Source organism: Pipistrellus hanaki, assembly GCF_964339955.1.
Source record: "Pipistrellus hanaki genome assembly, chromosome: 6".
Taxonomy (NCBI): domain Eukaryota; kingdom Metazoa; phylum Chordata; class Mammalia; order Chiroptera; family Vespertilionidae; genus Pipistrellus; species Pipistrellus hanaki.
In genome coordinates this window covers 66191347-66207168 of record NC_140508.1, presented here as the reverse complement: position 1 = coordinate 66207168, position 15822 = coordinate 66191347, and the positions used below count along the sequence as shown (strand labels likewise).

At 49.4% G+C, this 15822-nt stretch overlaps 1 protein-coding gene across 8 annotated transcripts; it reads left to right on the top strand.

Moving 5' to 3' along the window:
- The first annotated feature begins 1764 nt into the window (after window positions 1–1764).
- SLC2A10 (solute carrier family 2 member 10) lies at window positions 1765–15424 on the top strand. Of its 8 annotated transcripts, none has more exons than XM_084887047.1 (6): window positions 1795–1866; window positions 2401–2455; window positions 6652–7935; window positions 8654–8776; window positions 9180–9315; window positions 9804–15424. In XM_084887047.1, exons 1-6 carry the CDS (start codon window positions 1810–1812, stop codon window positions 9880–9882), a joined length of 1734 nt encoding a protein of 577 aa, XP_084743173.1. In that variant the 5' UTR covers window positions 1795–1809; the 3' UTR covers window positions 9883–15424. The 8 variants fall into 8 exon arrangements, 6 of the variants coding, with proteins under 6 accessions (XP_084743176.1, XP_084743173.1, XP_084743177.1 ...); XR_014795264.1 differs by lacking the exon at window positions 1795–1866 and having other exon boundaries at window positions 2203–2455; window positions 9804–9973; window positions 11035–15424; XR_014795265.1 differs by lacking the exon at window positions 1795–1866 and having other exon boundaries at window positions 2203–2455; window positions 9804–10008; window positions 11035–15424.
- The last annotated feature ends 398 nt before the right edge of the window (window positions 15425–15822 follow it).

Genomic DNA, 15822 nt, shown 5'->3' with positions numbered 1-15822 from the left:
ATACTAAGAACTGGAATCATCTGAAGGCTCAATCTAGAGCCAGTGCTGGGATGACTCAAAGGCTTGGACCACCCATTAAAGTGGTCCTCATGGCCTCTCTCTGCACCTTGAACTTCCTCACAGCATGGTGGCCTCAGGGTAATTGGACTTCCTAGAGGTGAGGGGCTCCAGGTGCCAGTGTCCCACTGGCTCAGCCTCAGAAGTCACACACTGCTACTCTGTGCACTGGTTGAAGCAGTCACAAGCCCACTTTGATGTCAAGGAAGGAAACAAAGAATTTTGGAGCCATGTTTTCAAACTGCCCGGCTATTATTATTTCCAGAAGTGTTCAGGGCCCGTTGGCTCAGAAGTTCTTGTCAAATGCTGTCTTCTTTTCTGGGTGCCCAGTTATGTCTGTGGCATACAGTCCATGCTGGGTGAGGGTATGTGACACATGTCAACTAATGTCTTTGTGTATGAACATAGGATGAGAAAAGCCTGTGACTATATATATATATATATATATATATATATATATATATATATATGTTTTTGCCTGAGAGTGAGAATTAGTGGGGGTATCCCCAGCCTGGCTCCTTTCCAGAATTCCAAACTCTTACATACATACAACACCCCGCCTGTTCACACGGGGATGCTGAGCGAGCACCTTAGCCGTCACACAGCCAAAACAGAACTCTAGATGTTCTCTTCTGCCCCAACCTGCACCTTTTCCAATCAGAAGGTCCTTATCAAGTCTCCTTCTGACCTGCCCACTTTCCTCCCTCCCCACTCCTATCACCTAATCCAAATCAACTCCACCTCTCACCTGCAAAAGTTTCCCCATTTCCACTCTCACTCTCTATAACCTACTAGAATGCCTCAATTACTTTTTTGTGTCACTTGGAATAAAATCAACATTTCCCACCTCGGCCTCAAATGATCTGGCCCTTGCCAGCACACTTGGGCCCCATCTCCCTCCACTCTCTCCATCACGTGCTATGCTCCCGACACTCTGGCTTCATTTCTGTTGCTCCTTATACTCCACAAGCTCCTTCTGCCCTGCCTGGGACCTGAGGTCTCAGCTCAAATACCCCCTCTTCAGAACAGCCTTCCCAGACCCCGAGCTAAAGCAGCCACCGTGCCTGCCTACCCCGTCACCCTAGTTCCATTCTCTACCCAGCCGTGATGGCTAGCTGGCATTTCTCTGGCTTGTTATTTAACTTTCGTCCACCCCCACTGGAAAGCAAATTGCACAAGAGCAAACAAATGTGTCTGCCTTGTTCTCCCAGCCCAGCCCTGAGGCCTAGCACAGTGCCTGCGGTACTTGGGAGCAGTCCAAACCTGTGTCCAATGGTGGGAGGATGAGTCCACCGGAGAGTGTCTGAGTGGCTCAAGTGGGTATGTGTGTGACCCCACCCGTGTAGAGGCGTGTGCGTGTGTGTGTGTGTGTGTGTGTGTGTGTGTGCACGCACGCGCGCACGTGTGTGTAGATGCTGGTGGCCAGACTAGTGTGGACCGCAGTGATTTTGACATCTTCTTCCTACGGGGTTGGAGGGGGAGGGAAATGCATGAGGGGCCCCAACAGGGATGACAGACAGTGGGGAGCACCCTGGGGAGGATGGGGAGAGGCATCCCTCCCTGGAGAGCTGAGAGGAGTGGCCTCCAGCCAGGCGCAGGGTGAGGGTTAGTCCCTCTGTCCCGCCTCCAGACACAGGGGGCCAGGGCTGGCCTACGTGGCAGCTGCGGCGTTGGGGGCGGGCAGGCCGAGGGGGAGGGACGGAGGCGGGCCGGCCAGAAAGTTTGTGGGCCTGGCCCGGACTCGGCCCAGGGATGCGCGCCCGGACGCTCCCTGCCTGCAGCTGGCCCCGGTGTCCCGCTCGCCATGGGTAAGTCCGATCGGGCGCTGCCCACCGCGGAGTCCCGGCGACCTCCTCTGTGCGGGCGCCCCGCGCCCGGGCGGCGCACCCCTACCGGGCACCGCCCACGCGGAGGCGAGCCCCGCACCCAGGCCCGGGCTGGGGCCGGGAAGGGACCTGGGCACACTTCCTTCCATGCTCCTTTCTGCCCAGGAAAAAGTGACTTGCGAGTGCTGCTTCCCTAATGCTGAGCGCTCACTGGGGCCAGGCCCTCTCTCTTGGCCGCCTCAAGCCTTACAGTCCCAGGCAAGCGAAATTGTCCTGTTCTATCCTGTTCTGCAAAAACAAAGAGAGGCTCCGCAAGGAGTAAATTCACGAATTAATAAACCAAACACCTCTGTTCGCCAGGCCTGAGGGTGCTGCCCTGATCCTACAGACACAACCTCTGCTCTGGAGATGGTTCAACAGAGCGGAGACAGAGGAGATGAGAATGCAGGACGGTGTGTGGGAGTCAGGAATTTCTTTGTTGCTATGGGGGACCAAGGTTTTAATATTTTTTCTCAAGATTCGGAAGCCTCAACGGGACACTCTGCCCTCCATTCATCTACTGTGTGGCAGACGTAGGTTTACAGGTTGGGGGCTTAGGGGAGCACATACAATGAGGTGGTGTGATAGTGATGAGGGGGGCAGGTTTTGGGGTAAGCAGGCAGGAGGGCCTCCTGGAGCAGGAGGCATTGGAGCTGTATGAGCTATCACTCAAAAGAGCTGAGCTTGCTAAGATCCCAGAGAAGAGCTGCGAGGTGGAGGAAACAGTCAGTGCAAAGGCCCTGGGGCAGGAGTGAGCTGGAGGAGTCCAGTCCTTGTGGCGGGAGCACATTGGGCAAGGGGAGAGCAGGGAAAGGGAGGTCAGAGAGGTAGGCCAGGGCTGGATTATGTGGGATTTTGTAGCCATAGTGAGAAGTTTGGATTCTATTCCAAATAACATGAGAAGCTGGAGAAGGATTTTAAACTTGGGGGGGACATGACCTGAGTTGTGTTTTAAAAACTCGCTCTGGGTTGTTCTGTGGAGACTCAAAACAGCGAACACTGGCTGCCAGGTAGGTAGGCGTATGAGGTGGGTATGACTTTTATCCTCATTTGTAGGCGAGGAGGCTCAAAGAGGTTAAGTGAGCTGCACAAGGTTGTACACCAGTGAAGAGGAGACGCTGGGATAGAACCCCCACTCTGGTTCCAGCCTGCATTCCTAACCACTGTACCACCCAGCCTCTGAGACACAGGGTAATGGAGACCAACTCCAGCTCTGGCTCCAGCGTCCTAATTTGGCGGCCAGGATTTGGTCTGTTCCTGTCCATGGCCACTTCTGGGCCCTGGATCTCGCCAGATGTTCAAGAGCCAAGATCCTTTCTCTCTGGATTTCCTACAACCAGAGTTCATTCCTTCATTCATTCCTTCATTCATTCAATCAATTATCCACTTATTCAACAAGTATTTATTGAGGGCCAACTATATGCCACAAACTGTCCTCAGCATCAGAGAGACCGCTAAGTTAGCAATTCCTCTTCCTTTGGGGCTGACATTCTGGTAGGGGAGACCAATAAATGTGTAAAACATAGTTATTTCCAATGGAGATAAAGTACCCTGGAGAAACCCAAGCAGGGAAAGAGGATGCGAAGTGCTGGATGCTAGGGGGAGGCCAGTGTGGCCAGGGTGAGAGGAGGCAGATCTTGCTGGGCCTTGAAGGTCACTGGAAGGACTGCAGCTGGAGAGAAGAGGGAGCCTGGGAGGGCTCTGAGCAGAAGGACACGGTCCAACTTAGGCTTTCGCAGGAGCCTCTGGTTACTTCCTTTCCACCTCTGCCCCGTCTCCCCCTGCACTCTCTCACACCCCGTCTCTCTCTGATTGGCCCTTCTTGCTTGAAGTCAGTTCGGCGAAGCTCTTAAATATGTAGGTTTGGGATTCAGATGGGTCAGCATTTGAGTCCCAATCCTGTTGCTTCTCAGCTGTGAGAACACTCTGACCCTCAGTTTCTTCATTTGTAAAATGGGGATAACTGTAGCAATACCGCTTAAAGTTGTTATGAAGATGAATTGAGAGAAGCATCTGAGATTGCATAATGGAGATGCTCAATAAATGACACTGGTTATTATGACTATTTCATTTCACGATCATTCTTCCTTGTTCTCTTGCCACTGTGGCCAGAATCTGTTCTGATGCGTTTTCCAGCAAAACCTGTAGACAGTGAGCTTTGCCTGTGAGCCCTTTGGCTGGGTTCCCTGTCACCTCAGGAGGAACCTAAAACACAGCAAACAGATTCTGTGCTTTCCCTTGGTTGCCTCACATGGCCTGGAAGACCTTCCTTTCTGGCAGCAAATTCCAAGGACTGAGGGAGGTGGGGCAAAGAGAGGTAACGATGAGGCAGGACCTGGGCAGTATAATCTCCCCGGGGGTTTACTGGTCATGAGCAGCAGGTCATGAGCAGGTAGAACAAGGCCAGAGAGAGAAGGGTAGGAGTTATTTGCCTGGGGTGGAGGGGGTGGGGGGGGGGTCTTATGGAAGAAGGGTTAGCAGAAAGAGGGGGATTTTTCCACCCACAAAATTCCTCTATCTGTACGAAAATTGCCTAACGGAGATGGGGAGAAGTAGAAATAAGAAAGAAGTGAAATCATATTATGCCAAGGTTTTCTAATGGAGTGGTGAAGAGAATGGTGCCAGCCGGCCTGGCTATGAATCTAGGCACAGCTACTAACTGCTTTTGACCGTAGGCAAGTCATTTCACCTCTCTGATGATCAGTTATTCATTCATAAATAATACAAAAGCCCACCATCTAAAGTTGTGGTGAGAATCAAATGAGTTTTTGTACGTACGCGCTCAAAGCAGTGCTTTACGTGCAGTAACTCACTTGGTCCAGAGAAAACACTCAATAAATCTGGTTACAATGTTATGAATGTTGTCAGGTCTGGGTGGTTTGGCTGGGGCCAGCTCATGAAGGGCCTGGGATATTATGTGAAGGAGTTAGGACTTAGCATGGTGTGAAATACTGCTAGACTACTCTAGATGCTTCCAGAAACATTTAAGTTTAAATATGTGGATTAAAATTTCAGAGTAAACTGTGTAAGTGAACTGCCCATTTGGTAGCCTTTAGCCATATGTGGCTATTTTTACATGTAAATGGATAAAAATTAAATAAAATGAAAATTCAGTTTCTTAATACCATTTTCACACTTTAAGTGCTCAAGATCCACGTATGCTGTGACTACCATAGACCAGTGGTCGGCAAACTCATTAGTCAACAGAGCCAAATGTCAACAGTACAAGAATTGAAATTTCTTTTGAGAGCCAAATTTTTTAAACTTAAACTTCTTCTAACAACACTTCTTCAAAACAGACTCGCCCAGGCCGTGGTATTTTGTGGAAGAGCCGCACTCAAGGGGCCAAAGAGCTGCATGTGGCTCGCGAGCCACAGTTTGCTGACCACGGCCATAGATCAACTCTCTCCCCGGCACAAGCCTTCAAAGGCTTCCACCCACTGACAGTGAAATTCATCATTGTCCTCATGACCTACAGAGCTCCACATACATGATCTACCCTGCCTGCTTCTCCTACATCATCACCTCCTCTCACTCACTTGCTGGGCTCCAGCCACGCTGGTCTCCTTGCTGAATAGCACAGTGATTAAAAGCCTGCACTCTAGCTACATCAGCTCTGCCACTTACTTGCGGTGTGACTCTGAGAGAGTTTCTTAACTTCTCTGTGCCTTGGAGGAGGATGCTAATAATAAGTTATGGGGTGGTTGTAAATGAGGAGTGAAGAGAGGGAATACATAGAAAGCTCCTAAAACAGGGTCTGGTGCTAAAACAGGGTAAGTGCCAAATAAGCATTAGCTATTAATATTAATAGTATTGTTCAAACATACCAAAAATTGTCGTGCCCCAGGGCCTTGGTTCTTGCTGTTCCCTCTGTCTAAAATGTCATTCACCCAGGTTTTATATGACTTTTACTCTCACTTCATTCAGATCTCTGTTCAGATTTTCCCTCTACAGAGAGGCCTTAGCTGACTACCCTATTTAAAGAAGTCCGCCATCACTCTCAGTCCCCTTTCTCTGCTTCTTTAAATGATACCTATCGCCACCTGAAGTTATAGCACAGATTTATTTGTTCCTCATCTGCCTTTTTCTACTATTGCCAGCCCTAATAATACAGCTTGGTGTTGTAAGTGCCAGATAAATACATTTTGAATGAGTGGTTGAATGGATGGGTGAATACATAAGGGATGGAATACACATATGGCTGGATGAATGGATATTCTTGTGAATAGATGGATTAATAGATGGATGTTTGGATGAATTAAGGGGTATGCGAATGGACAAATTAATAGATGAATATGTGGTGGATAAAGTAGATGGATAAATTGAAGAGACTATAATGAAGGGATGGGTTGATTGATCAATAAATAGATGTGCAAATGGATAAAAGGAGTGGATGAGTGGATAGATGGTTCAATAAATAGATAGATAGGTGAATGATAGAGTAGTTGATGAAGGAGTGAGTGGATGAAAGAAGGAGTGGATAGATGCATGGGTAGATGGATGACTGGGTGAATGGAGGAAGTAGATGAATGGGTGGAGGGATGGAGGGAGAGATGGGTGAAGGAAGAATTGGATGGTGAATAATGAGTGGATGAATCAATGGATGATAGATGAATAAATGGATGGGTGGATGGATGGCTGCAACTGTCAAACGGAGGAGTGGTTGAATGGATGGAGGCTCTAGCAAGGAACCATTCTGAACCCGGCCCCTGTCACTTTTGTTTTCCAGGCCGCCCACCACCCCTCCTGCCCCTGTGTGCCTCTGTGTCTTTGCTGGGCGGCTTGACCTTCGGTTATGAACTGGCAGTCATATCGGGGGCCCTGCTGCCACTGCAGCTTGACTTCGGGCTCAGCTGCTTGGAGCAGGAGGTCCTGGTGGGCAGCCTGCTCCTGGGGGCGCTCCTCGCCTCTCTGGTGGGGGGCTTCCTCATTGACCGCTATGGCAGGAAACAAGCCATCCTGGGGAGCAACGTGGTGCTGTTGGCAGGCAGCCTGAGCCTGGGCCTGGCTGGCTCCCTGGCCTGGCTGGTCCTGGGCCGCTTGGCTGCTGGCTTTGCCATCTCCCTCTCCGCCATGGCCTGCTGCATCTACGTGTCCGAGCTGGTGGGGCCGCGGCAGCGGGGGGTGATGGTGTCCCTCTACGAGGCAGGCATCACGGTAGGCATTCTGCTCTCCTACGCACTCAACTACGCGCTGGCCGCCGTGCCCCGGGGCTGGAGGCACATGTTCGGCTGGGCTGCTGCGCCCGCTCTCCTGCAGTCCCTCAGCCTCCTCATCCTCCCTGCGGGTACAGGCGATGCCGCCACCCACAGGGATCTCATCCCCCTCCAGGGAGGGGAGGCCCCCGAGCAGGGCCTGGGGAGGCCACGATACTCCTTTTTGGACCTCTTCCGGGAGCGGGACAACATGCGAGGCCGGACCACCGTGGGGCTGGGGCTGGTGCTTTTCCAGCAGCTAACAGGGCAGCCCAACGTGCTGTCCTATGCCTCCACCATCTTCCACTCCGTTGGCTTCCGTGGGGAATCCTCAGCCGTGCTGGCCTCCGTGGGGCTTGGCGCCGTAAAGGTGGCAGCTACCCTGACTGCCATGGGGCTGGTGGACCGAGCAGGCCGAAGGGCCCTATTGCTAGCTGGCTGTGCCCTCATGGCCCTGTCCGTCAGTGGCATAGGCCTGGTCAGCTTCGCTGTGCCCATGGACTCCGGCCCCAGCTGCCTGGCCGTGTCCAATGCCACCAGGCCATTAAACCTCCCTGGAGACTCTGGCCTGCCAATGGGCTTCTCTTCACATCCACTGTCAACCACCAGTGAGAACCAAGAGGAGCCAGTCTCGCAAACTCCTGAGAAAATCAAGCGTCCTTCCAGAGCTGGGGATCCCACAGCCCCTCCTGTGCCAGTCCTGAGCACCGGCTCCCCGGCAGCCCCTGCCCCTGCCCCGGAGCGTGCCCTGCTGCACTGGACCGCGCTGGTCTGCATGATGGTGTTTGTGAGCGCCTTCTCCTTTGGATTTGGACCAGGTAGGTGCGAGGTCCTTTGCAGGTGACTCTGAACCTTCTACCCTTCCTAATGGGAAGCTTGGGGACGGTGCCCTTCAGGGTCTCGGAGGGACACTAGAGGGCGCTTGACCATGAAGCCAGTGCAGCTTTAGCTTCAGGGCCTGACTGCATGTTTGTAATATTGTTTACTTTTAAAAAGCCCCCAAGTGGTTTGGCTCAGTGGATAGAACGTCCTGGGGTTTGATTTCGGTCAAGGGCATGTGCCTTGGTTGCAGGCACATCCCCAGAGGGGGGTGTGCAGGAGGCAGCTGATCGATGATTCTCTCTCATCAATGTTTCTAACTCTCTATCCCTCTCTCTTCCTCTCTGTAAAAAAAATCAATAAAATATATTTTTCTTTAAATAAAAATAAAATAAAAGGCCCCCAAATCATTAAACCTAAAACCTGAATTTGCTCCTGAATAGCTCACTCAAAGAATTTGAAGGGAATTTAATGAATAGGGTGATCAACTATCCCGGATTGCCCAGGACACTGAAAGTCCCATGTCCCAGGCATCCACACCCTTGGTCCTGTTGGTCACGCGATAGGGATTCTGGGGTCTTACAGCCTGTGGGGGAAGCAGCCGGGGAGAATCTGGTCTCAGTAGCCTACCCTGTTTGAATCACACGGAGGGAAGGACCCTGCATGCCCACCCAGTCTGGCCACCTCTTAGGAGCCCTCCCTGCTCTCCTGTCCTAGTGACCTGGCTGGTCCTCAGTGAGATCTACCCCGCGGAGATCCGAGGGAGGGCCTTCGCCTTCTGCAGCAGCTTCAACTGGGCTGCCAACCTCTTCATCAGCCTCTCCTTCCTCGACCTCATTGGTGAGTGCGCTCACCTCAGTCCTCGGTCCAGTGTCTAAGGATTCTTTCTCAGGGTTGGGCTTTGCCACCGCTGCCTCCTGCAGCTGTTTCTGTGCTAAGGTGGGTAGTAGTCTCCCTCCGTTCACATTTTCTGATTCCGGGCACACTCCACCCATTGTTCGTGGTTTAGATGGGAGTGAGTGGGCCGTCCCAGAGAGACAAGATGCCTGGGCGGCGTTTGTGGAGCTGAGCCTTGCCTCTGCCGGCCTCTGGGACCATCAGTCCTACTCCCGCTTTAAGGTATTTTTCTGACAGTTGTTGGTCATTCTGGAGAATGTTCCTTAGGTGAGCTGACTCTCAGTGCGTGACCCGGAACCAGCCAGCTGGCTGCGTCCAGGCCCACACTCCCACTCCCTGTTCCCAGGCTCCATCGGCTTGTCCTGGACCTTCCTGCTGTACGGGCTGACCGCTGTCCTTGGCCTGGGCTTCATCTACGTATTTGTCCCTGAAACAAAAGGCCAGTCGTTGGCAGAGATAGACCAGCAGTTCCAGCGGAGACGGTAAGGGGGACAGGGCAGCCCTTGGGGTAGAGTGCCGTCCAGCCCGAGTGCTTCCTGCTGACCTGAGCTGTCAGACCCTCCCTTTGCAAGAGAGCGCTTTTCTTTTCTTCCAGCCTCTCTTACTAGACGCTGTATGGGAGCTGGTCTCCTTGAGTGGCTTGGAGTCTTCCTACCACAGAGTTTCATTTGGCTTTAAGCCCAGCTGACAGGAATGTTTATATCCTGAAATTGGGGAATGACAGGAGGTTAGAATACAAGGATAGGGTCCGGCTGGAGCTGGGGACTCAGGGGCACATGGCAGTGAGGAGAGACACAGGGAGACCAAGAGGAGGAGCTGGGTAATGCAGAAGATGGAAATGGATATTGAGGCCGGAAGTAGGAAGGAGCAGGTAAGATTAGGGGGGGCGATGAGGGATCCCAGGGGGTGTTCCACTCCTATCTTCTCCCAGACCCTTCCCCCCTGATTCTGCTCACTCTCTGCTTGGCAGGTTCCCCCCGAGCTTTGGCCACAGCCTGAGCACGTCTGGCGTCCAGTACAGCCGCATCAAGGCCTCTGCGGCGTCCTGAGGAGCCCGCTGCTTGGGAAATGCTGGGCCCGTGGTTTTAGCAGCCGAGGTCCAGCTTCCTGCCTGCCTGGGCTCTGGAGCACAAGTTCTAGGTGGTCCTTTGAGACTGAGCCCTGCTCCAGAGAAGGTCGTCTGTGCTGGGGTGAAAGGGATGGGAGTCTGAGAACCCGAAAGTCTTCATGCTCAGTCTCAGGCTCTGAAGGTTTCTGAGGAGCTGCCTCCTTGCCTCAGTTTCCCCACTGGCCCTGCACACTCTGCAGTGCTGATAATGAGAACTTCTTATGGAGTTTCCACTGTGCCCTGGGCTTTCTCAGAGAATCTCTGGCAGGAAGGCTCTCCCCACTCAGTCCAGCTGAGGATGCCATAGTCTGCTCTTTTGTCTCAGCGAGGAGGAAGCCTGCTCTTTTGACTCTTGGAAATCAGTTTTGCTCACCCCTCTAATTCTCTTATCCGGAATATCTACCATTCACCAGCAACCCACGCTGGTCGGCAAGAGGCTTTGAGTTCTAGTCCTGAATCTACTGCTGTCATTGCTGTATGACCATGGGCCTCAGTTTCTCCCCATTGTACAGTTAGCACCTGGACCAAGTGGTTCTTTTTTTTAAAGTATATTTTATTAATTTTTTTAACAGAGAGGAAGGGAGAGAGATAGAGAGTTAGAAACATTGATCAGCTGCCTCCTGCCCACCCCCTTCTGGAGATGTGTCCACAACCAAGGTACGTGCCCTTGATCGGAATCGAACCTGGGACACTTGAGTCCACAGGCCGACGCTCTATCCACTGAGCCAAACTGGTTAGGACCCCAGTGTGCACACCAATGAATTGGAATTCTAAATGCTGATAATACAACAGCTACTCAACATGGGCCTGCTCTTAAGTTGTTAGTCATCTCTTGGGAGGATGTAAGTTTCATTAGGAGAAAGGTCGACAGAATTCCAGAATTAAGTGTCTTAACATCCAGCGTAGAAGGAGTTATACTGGGTCTGTCTCCGGGCTGGTGCTGGCTGCCCTTCCATGCGAAAGGAGATGGTTTGGAGGCCCACAGACCTGGTTGTCTGTCTTGCCTCTACCTCTTGGCAGCTGTTGACTTTGAGTGAGTAACAACTCCCTCAAGCTCTAGCTCTTCATTCTCTCCTCTCCTTTCTACACACAGATGCTCCTTGACTTGTGATGGGGTCACAGCCCATTAAACCCATCCTGAAGCCAAAAATGCAGTTAGCACACCTCACCTACCACACCTCGAAGCTTAGCATGGCCTACCTTAAACATGCTCAGAGCACCTGCATAAATTAGCCTACAGCTGGGCACAGCCACCCAACAAAACACTGTGGGTAAAGGTTGTGTGCCCTCGCGACGGAGTGGCAACCTGGGAGCTGAGGCCCACTGCCGATGGCCAGTGTCACAAGGAAGTATCGTACCGCTTGTCACCAGTCCAGGGAAATGGAAATTCAGAATTCCAAGTGTGGATGCATATTGCTCTCACATCATCATAAAGTCAAAAAAATCATAAGTTGAACCATCGTAAGTTGGGGTGACTGTACTTCCCTTCAGGCCGGAGAGGTGCTGGTAGCTGACTGTTGGCTCTGATAGCTGGCTCTGATAGCTGACTGTTAAATTTTCAGGATTTTTGAAAGCTTGAAACACAGTTAAACACAGCCATTAAAAGAAATTAAATTACTTAAACTCATAATCAAAAAAATTGTATTAAAAACAAAGGAAATAAACACAAAAGAACACATCACTTCCTCATTTTACGACATTTTACTACTATCTGTGCCCTGGAAGTTACTTACATCTATTGCATCTTCCGAGGGACTCGGAACCGGGGCATTTCCTGCTGATTCCGCCTCCATCTGCACTGGCCATGGGGAGTGTGTTGGCACCACAGAGAGGGGAGAACATTACAGATGTTTTGTTGGTTTTCCAGTCTTAAGACTGCGACGGGTAGAATGTTAATACCAGTGCAAATAAGACACTTATGTCCATTGTGTCTGTGGCCAGTACACTGTGAGTGGCTCAAAAAATGGAGGAAATGTTGTTTTATGATGTGAGCTGTTTATTCAGCTCAACAAGCAAGTTGCTCATGCCATGGATAAAGGAGTTCTGATGAACCCCTTCATTGTTTTCCTTTCCTCTGACTCATCAAGGTAAACAGAAACTGCAACCAGCGTGAGTGTTGGAACACTACTTGTGAGCAGTCTTTTTGCTGAGTCAGATTGCCATCGGGTGATTATTTGTCGTCTAATTTTGTCCAGCCTTGGCTCAATTGCAGTAATAGTTGTTTATGCCTACAAGGTTTGACAAAAAATAAAAGTCATTCCGTGAGAATTAATTGGCAATATGGAATTTATAACAAAGAGTATTTTCAAGAAAGTGTTTATATTACTTGTAAATTTTGCACAACAAACACATTTTTCATCCCAGCAGAATTTATGTGCGTGCATGCACGCGTGCATACACACACACTTTTCCCCTGGAGAGCAGTTGTTAAGCACTTACCAGCACATCCATGCTAAATTCTGTCCTTGGGGCACCTTCAGATCAAATCATCTCTCCAGAGACTCCCAAACCTCTCTCAGTTCTCCTTTCCTGTCAGCCTAGGTCCTAGGAGAAATGCGTTTCTAGTCTTCGGGCGAATTCTCCTCTCTTTTGGTATAAACTCACAGACCACGCGGGGAAATCCCAAGGGTGAGCCTGTTGTATCAGGCAGTAGGGAGTGGTGAGGTCTGTGGAGCCGGGCAAACACAGGCCCTCTTTCAAGGGAGCGCTGGTAGCCGCTGTGTAAGAATGTGAGCCCCATGTGGCCTGACCATCTGAATCTTCAGGGAAATCTAGACATTAAGACTTCCATGCAAAATTTCCTCATTTTAAAAACAGTATCAATGGATTCTTAATTGAAAAATAGCTTTTAAACCCAACAAAACACACCTGTAGCTAACTGATTACCTTTATTTTATTATTTTATTAATATTTTTATTAATTTCAGAAAGGAGGGAGAGTGAGATAGAAACATCAACAATGAGACGGAATCATTGATTGGCTTCCTCCTGCATGCCTCACACGGGATCGAGCCTGCAACCCAGGCATGTGCTCTTGACCCTTTAGCCCACAGACCAATGCTTTAATCCACTGAGCCAAACTGGCTAGGGCTAGATGATGACCTTTAGTATGTGTCTCAGTTCTTGATGCCTTTACCTCTGAAATACTTCTTTCCTCAGGAGTTTTGAGGCTCCCAGCTTAATTTGCTTACAGGTGATGGCTTTTGTAAATCAGTATCGAGCAAACTGAATAGCCAGGCAGCTTAATTTAAAGAGGTGGGAGTTGGTGTTATTGAATATGGAGAGACAAAGACATACAGGATACAAATGGTTCATACTTCAAACGTATTACACTGGTCACAGTTAGGTGTGTGACTTGGGTAACTGCTCATCTGTATTAGTGGGAACGATGCTTCATATTATTTACAGATGCCATGTGTCCATCACTAGTTCAGAGCTGGGCTCATAGTAGATGCTCAAAATGGTTGAGAAACTATTCCAGCATCCGCCAGGGACATCTGGCCCCCATGAGGAGGACAGTGAGGGCAAGGACCAGGTGGCAGTTCAAAAGGGGGTGGGATCAAAATCGTTTTTAATTTGGGGTACCTCCTGGGTACTCGAGATCTTTAGCACCAACCAGACAGGAGACATACCTGTTCATTGATCTGCAGACTGGATGCTGGGAAATTCTCCCACTTACACCTTCCTGTGTTTGGCCAAATTGCATGACACAGACTGCTTACTGAGCACGTTTGCCTTTCAACCTGTTGCACAGATGGGTGGTCTGCCCTGGTGTTAACCACAGTTTTCTTTACATCTTGGTCCTGATGTGATTGAGGATCGTGGGGCACAAAGATGATCTGAAAGGAGCTGCAGGAGGGAGAGATGGGGGTGTGAACTACATAGAGAGGAGGGGACCTGGCCCAGATGGAGGGGCCAGAAAGTGCACATGTGCAGACAGCACACCAGGTTTGAGTTCTGCCGTGGCTACTTGCTAGTTTTGCCTCTAAGCACCTCAGTTTCATCATCTGTAAAATGGGGCACTTGCCAACCCTACCTCAGAGGTTTGAGGACAGTTGATTGAGATATCAGATGGAGAACCCACTTTCCAAGCTGTAAAGGGCCGTGCACCCAGAGAGTGGGAATCCTCGGAACATCCCCCAGAACCAGGCAGTGCTCCCCCCACCCAAGGGCTGCCCCCACCCTGACCCAGGGCCAGACTCAGTTTCCATATTTGTTCATTTTGCTTCCAGCGCAAATATTTTTTCATCTGTGGCATAGGAGGAGGATGGAATTTTGACATCAGGCAAAAAAATGCTCAGAGCCACGCTCTGAAAGTGTTTCCAGACCCCCACATGCTGGGTCCTGTCCAGGGCAGAAAGGAATTCTCTTGGGTGGGTTGGTACATGGGTTTGGAGTTTTCCCTCCTCATGGAATTTGAAGTGGAAAGGCTGACATTCTGCTTTTAATTGATCCTCATAAGATGCGCTAAGTTCCCAAGTAGATTGTTCTGTTGAAAGCTTCATATTCTAAATGAAATTAAATAACTAAATCAAATTTAGTTCTTTAAAATTGTTTCATTTAATGAGATGAATGGCAGCACACAAAATATGCACATTTCGGGATTATTTTCTCATTTACTTAGCTCTACCTTGTGCTAAAATTGTCTCGAAGCATTTGTTGACTCATATTTAGGTCTTCCTAAGTTATCTGCCTATTACAGTCTCCACTGTTCGTTTGCATTCATTAATTTCTGTGACAATATTTGAGAATCGTTAACGTTTGTTATTGCACATAAAGTCAATAGCTTTCTCAGTGTGTGGTTGTGTGGTTGTGTGTGTGGTTTCGTGTCTGTGTGTGTGTTCCCACTGCATTTGGCACTGCAGAGTTGCTAAATTCTTCCAGATTTGGAGCCCGATGCCATCCCAACTCGCCTGATTTGACAAGCTGGGTCGCTGGTTCCAGAGATGTGATCCCAAAAGCTCTCTCTGTAGCATGTCATTGTCACAATAATAAATTTACATTTACTTTAAAGCTGATCGATACAATTTCAATATGTAAAGCAACCATACGATTTTTCTAAACCTCCAAGTTACCTGTGGGAGGTGAATAACATGCCTTTGTGTGTTTCATTCACGGGATGGATGGAAACCTCACTGATTACAGAGCCCCGGGTGACACACGGGTGGGCGGCTGTCCCTTTGACTTTCCAAAAACCAAAGCTAAGCCTAGCCTCCAATGGTCATTCTTGTCTCCATGCTGCAACCAACAGCAATCTTGGATGTACGTGAACTTTCTAAACTGAATGGCTACTCAACAAGATATTAACAATGTTTAGATGTTAAGGAGTGGAATAAAAAGGGATTTCAATTTGGTTGATTATGTTTGTTCTGAATTGTCAAAAATTTCAGTGATTGTGTTTTTTCTGGATTGTAAAAAATTTCAATGAATACTATAAAATTTGTAATCAAAATTTAAAAGAACCTCAATAAAAAATTACTACAAACCATAAAGGTCAGAGTGAAGCTGCGGTACATTCGATTCTTATTCAGTAACTATTTGCTCCCTCCCCACGCTCCACAGAGTGCACTTTGTGGCCTCATGATGTCATTCTTGTCTATCAACATAAATCAAGCTGGTTAGAAATGAAGGTAGGTATTTAGACAGACAGATATTTTCACATCATTGAGATCATACTGTATGTAAAGCATGGAGGCATTTACCCTTTTATGCTATCAGGTCTTTCACATGAAGCTTACTTCATGTACATGTTGCCCTTGCCAACATGAAGCAAGCATGGTAGCAGCAATTTCTCCCAGTGTCTGGCTTTTCTTTGTGTCTGAGTGTGTAGAAAATTGAATTATGTGCTTACCAAGTCAACATTCATTTTCCTGGCAAAGACA